The sequence below is a fragment of the Amaranthus tricolor genome, chromosome 4 (genome assembly GCF_026212465.1).
Source record: "Amaranthus tricolor cultivar Red isolate AtriRed21 chromosome 4, ASM2621246v1, whole genome shotgun sequence".
NCBI classification, from domain to species: Eukaryota; Viridiplantae; Streptophyta; class Magnoliopsida; order Caryophyllales; family Amaranthaceae; genus Amaranthus; species Amaranthus tricolor.
The window spans coordinates 1,384,924-1,391,078 of record NC_080050.1 but is presented as its reverse complement, the minus strand read 5'-3'; the positions used below and the strand labels follow the sequence as shown (position 1 = coordinate 1,391,078).

At 31.1% G+C, this 6,155-nt stretch overlaps 1 protein-coding gene across 1 annotated transcript; it reads right to left on the bottom strand.

The window, feature by feature from the left end:
- Positions 1–3,236: 3,236 nt before the first annotated feature.
- Positions 3,237–5,528, bottom strand: LOC130811399 (uncharacterized). Its single transcript, XM_057677694.1, has one exon. It carries the CDS (start codon positions 5,313–5,315, stop codon positions 3,828–3,830), a length of 1,488 nt encoding a protein of 495 aa, XP_057533677.1. The 5' UTR covers positions 5,316–5,528; the 3' UTR covers positions 3,237–3,827.
- Positions 5,529–6,155: the final 627 nt, after the last annotated feature.

Here is a 6,155-nt window from a genome sequence, read left to right as displayed (position 1 = left end):
AAGGGCAACTATTTGTTTTTTCGTTTCATAGAAGTTGTTTACCATCGAATTCTCTTCTGGTAACACTTCGTTCACAATAGCACAAATATCTTCGTAACACCTCTCAGTGAGACGATAGTCTGTCTTCAGGTTTGTAAGTCGACCAAAACATCTTGGTATGATTTTTACAACCCTCAAATAAATGACTATTTACAGAATTTAACATTTCAAAGAACTGTCGACACTGAGAGTCTGGATATTCGTCAACGTGTACCGGTGGTTCATTATCTACTGATACTACATCATACTTGGAGGGAAGAAACTGATGGTAAGTGTCTAGAAATACACTAGCTACTGCATCATGCACCATCTGTGAGTATTAATTTGGATTGTTTGACGATTGCTCTCCCACTACCGCTACAACATCAGATGTTGTTCCTACCTCTGTGTTTTGATGATATTCCCACTCATAGTAATTTTCAACAAACCACCTTCTCATTAGATGTTCTCTTATTTCATCTGGTTCCTTATAACAACAATTTTTACAAGGACATCTAATCTCATAACTCATGCTAATTGTACGAGCAAAATCTAAAAACTCTTCCAACCCTCTCATAAATCTTAAACTAAACTTTCTATTTTTTCGTCGTTTGTACATCCAACTTCTTTCTTGCCTAAAATTCATTTTTAACACCTATATATAATATAATATATAATTATTCAATTGATTAGTAAATAAGTTAATGACAATAAAAATATATAAAACAATTCATGAAAACAACAATATATGATAATAATATAATTATTCTAATTTGAATTATTAACTCAAATTAATGACAACAAAAATAAAATATAAAATAATAAAAAATATATAAAAAAAACTCATGTAAATAACAAAGGAAATAGAATATGTACTAATTAAATAATAAAATTAAATCAAATTAATAACATTAAAAATTAAATATAAATAATAAAAATAAATAAAAACAACTCATGTAAACATAAAAAACAAGCTACATAATAGAATTAAAAAATCACTAACCTCTCTTAATTCTTTGGTTTTCGAAATATACAATGCACAACAATTATGCGTCTTATTTATACAAAATATGGCGACTACACGATGATTACAAACCCATCGCCAATTTTCATATTCAAATTCAAAAAATACGGACGAACAATGGCGACGAGCTGGCTACTAAACAACCCGTCGACATAGATTAAAATAAAAAACAAAAAAAAGTACTAGTATTGGCGACCAAAGGGCTACTAACAAAGCTCTATGGCAGGCGACGAAATGGTGAACACAGTACCTGTTGCCAACGTTCGTAAAAGTTTAAAATAAAAACCAAAAAAAAAAAAAACTTCCCCTGGCGACTAAATGGCGACCAAAGTGCCTGTCGCCAAACCCCCTTTTCACCTGGTGACTATTTTGTCCCTCGCCTTGCCGTCGCCGCTGGCGACCAACCCTTCCCCTCGCTATTTCAATACTTATTTGTAGTGATACTTGGTTAAAAAGGTCATATATATATATATATATAATGAGAATATGAACTCTTTGTTCGAGGTCGTCTCACCGAGAAACAATCTTTCACAAGAGTAGATCATTTATTGCGTATGTGGACATTTAGAGGATGTAACCATATATTCTAGAGCAAGGGTGTGATAAGATCAACACTTGAGACGTTTAGCACTTCGGGTCGTGTTAAGCTCTACCTTTGAGGCGTTGAGCAATTCCATCTAAGTTCAAAATTTGAGACGTTAAAAATAAAAATATATTTAGTGATTTATATTAGAGTTAGTATGTTGCACATAACATAGGTTATAATTTAGAAAAGTGAGAGGCTTGAATAAAATAATGAGACATTTAGAAAAAAAAATAAAAAAGTCAAATATTTGGTGGGTGTTGTGACTTCCCAATGGAATTTGGTTAATTTTTTGTTATATGCTTGAATCCTTGGTTAGATAGAGTCTATGAAGAGAAGACCAAAGGAAAAAAGCAGCACCACCAAATAATTTAAAACCAAAAAGGCCAAACACTGATTGCAGCTTTTGTTCATGTAATTAGAGTTTAGACAATTCTAAACTTGGTGGGTCCACAAAAGATTTTGCATTCTCTTTTGTACTTAAAATTCCAACTCAAATCAATTAAAATTTCAACTAACTTGGATTTTTTGTTCTTTATTTTTCCCTTAAAATATGGACTCACCTTTGACTTGTCCAACTCTTTCATGTTTTACATAGTATGCTACTTGAATTTCAACAAATACTCATTTTCATTTAATAACTACACATTACAAATATTAACTTTGGGTTATTCCATTTATGGCTTTTTACCTACTTTACTTTTTATTGCTTTTTCATTATAAATATTAACAGTTAATTGGTAAAACAATCAAAAAAATGTTTGATAAATGACTTTTAAGCCAGTTGAAAAACTGATTTTTAATCCAAAATATAGTTATTCCAATTAGCTTTTTTGATTGGCTTTTAGTTTTTAATTTCATTTTTTCTCTAATAAACAGCCAACAACTAATATTTAAATTTACCAAATATTTCTATAAACAGATACCTTAAAAGCCAATAAAAAGAACTAATATTTCCAACCGATCAAACAAACTAACTAAAAAGCCAACAACCAACAACCAACAACCTATTGCCAAACACGCCTTACATACAAAGAAAATTCATAATATTCTGTAAGCACACGATTTGATATAATCTATGCAACCATCAAGTTGGTTATTACAATTTCGTTTCACCATTTTAAATTGAATTTTTTTTAACCTTTGTATTCGGTAGGTGAACATAATGAAGACAAAGACGTTATTTTGCACCAAAATTAGCCAAATATTCTCTTTATCCCATTAAATTTAGGACAAATTTTTTATAAAACAATCGTAAAAATTCAAATAATACAAATTCAATATAACAGTAAAAAAGTAAGTATACAAAACAATACTATGATACGTTAGAAGAGTGTTTACAAATGCAACACTAGAATTGGAGGTACATTTTCCAAGTCAATAATATAGCCAACTAAAATTGTCCTTAAAGACAAACCTTGTGCAATTCATGCAAATTTAATGAAAACATTACACTTTTTGACTAATATGGTATTAACTCAAATATTTTGAGTCACAAAATTCTTATAAAAACATATATAATTACTACCAAAGAAAATGGAAATTGGAAAATACCAAACTTTATTAAATAAATAAATAAATAAATAAATAAATAAATAAATAGAAGTATATAGGAAATCAACATAAAAGATTGAATAATAGTACTTCTATAACTTTAAAGCTAATGATTACAATTCGTTATTAGTGTTAGCTTTAATCTATGCACACTTAGATTAGCTACTACTTAGAAGTCAGATTGAACATTAACTCCAAATCCGAATGATTGACTGTAAATTAAAAATTAATAGTAATTAATTAATAATTACTTTACATTATGTTTAAAAATAATAATTTTATTTGAAAATTTAAAATTGGCTTAAAGTTTTTGTTTAGCAAATTAAAAATTTTCAAATTTAAATTTAGATTAAGTTTTACCAATATTTAATATTTTTAAAATAGTTAAAATTGAAAATTTGAGAATAATATCACAAAGTTTATTATTTTCAAATTCTTCATTTATGATTTCATAATTGAAATCAATAATTTAAAATAAATACTTATTTCCAAAAACTACAAACTAATAATCTCCCGACTAAAACCTTAATCAATAATAAACCCACCAATATTAATTAATTTTAGGGAAAATATAAGTCCAAAACCCCTAAAATACTTTTAAAAAAAAAATTAGAATTCACCTCCAAAATTCAAATCAGAAATATACTTCTATAAGAATGGATCATCACCGTCAAAATCAAAGGTAGCAGACAATTGCTTATGATCATCATGAATCACCATAAAATCAGAAATATGATCATCATGAATCATCGTTAAATCAGAAATATGATCATCAAAAATCATACGGTCTTCACCATTGTAAGAAAAATAATCATGCAAATCCTTTTCTTCATTCAACAACCACTCCTCGTCCAGGTAACCCGACCCGAATCCATACGCCTTTTCCGGTACACCGTATAAACAAACGTCGTCTTTTCTTTTCTCTGTTTCTCCGGTATTTTTCCGTTTCCGGTCAAACCAAACGCCGTCATTTCTTCGTTCAATTTCTTCAGTAATTACCGGTTTCCGGTCAAACCAAGCGCCGTCATTTCTTCTACTTTCAGTTTCTCCAGTAATTACCGGGTTTCGATCAAAACAAACGCCGTCTTTTCTTATCGCTGTTTCTCCAGAAATTTCCGGTTTCCGGTCAAACAAAACGCCGTTAGTTCTTCTGTCAGTTTCTCCACTAATTTCCGGTTTCCAATCAAATAAAACGCCGTCATTTCTTCTCTCTGTTTCCCGAACAATTTCCGGTACCCGGTCAAACAAAACGCTGTCAGTTTCTCCAGTAATTTCCGGTTTCCATACAATCAAAAAGTTGTCAGTTCTTTCTCTGTAAGTTTCTCCAGTAATTTTCGGCTTCCGGTGAAAGAAAACGCCGTCACTTCTTCCTCTGTCACTTCCTCCAGTAATTTCCGGTATCCGGTCAATCAAAACGCCGTCAGTTCTTTCCTTTTCTTCAACATATTCCAGTTTCCGGCCAAAACAAACGCCGTCACTTCTTTCAAATTCGCCAGTATTTTCCGATTCCCGGCCGTCTTCTTTGTTTTGTATTTTTGACGATTCTGTTGGCGATTCTAACTCCACGCAACCCAAAACAGAGTGAGGAGAACAATACTCCTCTAAAGACGACGATTTTCCTCCGTTACCTTCACCGGGAAGTGATGACGTCACATCTTCGTCAGGTAACGGTGGTCGGAGAATATTCGTTTGAGCCTGGGACCCACGCAAGTAAATAGCAGCTGTATCATAAGCAATAGCAGCATCCACTGCAGTGTAGAAAGTTCCTAACCAATACCGTCTACGATTCTTCGGATCCCGGATCTCCGATGCATATTTCCCCCATGGACGTTTTCGTACTCCTCTATATTTCTTCTCTTCTCCATTATTGATCTGTTTTTTCTGAACCCCCTTTTTGTTCCGTTTATCATTAACGGGTCTGGGTAAACCCCGTTCAAAACGGATCTCAGTTACACGCTTAACAACCCGCGAACAACTGGGTTTGGATTCGTATTCATCACCGGAAGAATCAGTAGCTTCATCATCTCTTACTGAAATTCTAACCATTTTACGAGATGAAGATGAAGATGAAGAACAAACATATTTTTTTATCACTTTTTTATGTTCCCTGCATTTAACCCCAGAAATCGTTCCCATTTTAATTATTTTTTTGTTTTTTTGTATAGAATTTACATCAAATCGAAGTAAAAATGAGTGATAAACCCGGAAAAATGTAGAGAGAGAAAGCGGAGAAGATGAAGAGAGAGAGAGAAAGAGGGGGGGGGAGTGGACTGAGGAGGATGGGTGGATTAAAATAAATTAGGTGGGTGAAGGGAGAAGTGCGGAGAGTAGGATTAGAATCTTGGTATACAAAAGTGTTCGACAATAGACATATTCAATGAAAAAAAAGATATATTTACCTTTTTTGATTTCTTTCAATAATTTTTAAAAATTTTGAAAATTTATTTTTTTAATTTTATTTTGACACATGGAACGTATTTTGTGATCTTCAATATATTTTGGAAATCAGGCTCTCCCTCGAGAGACCGTCTTTTCTAAAGATGGCTCAAAAGCTAAGCTTATTTTCCTTCTCTAGTAAATATTTTAATTTTTGAAAAAACTGTTTTAAAAAAAACTGTAGAAAACTGCTTTCGTTTTGGAAGATGAAAAGTTTTCTAATTAATTGTCTACTCCCAAGCAAAATAAAATATCATTTAGTAATAAATCAGATTTTTTCAATTCTTCAAAAAAAAAATTAAGGTTCATTAATAGTGGAAAACAGTGATGTTGAAAATGACAATTATGGCTAATTTTTATAATTTGGGGTTAAAATAATATATTTGAGATTATATCATAACATATTTGGGGTAATAATAGAATAGTTTGTTGTTATAACATAATATATTTGGGTTATAACTCAATATATTTGAAATTAAAACTTAATATATTTTTTTATAACATAATATACTTGCTTGTATTATTATAGTATCAATTTTG

Excerpts from the sequence above, each read along its gene's own strand:
- LOC130811399 (XM_057677694.1), bottom strand. The coding sequence starts at position 5,315 with ATGGGAACGATTTCTGGGGTTAAATGCAGGGAACATAAAAAAGTGATA.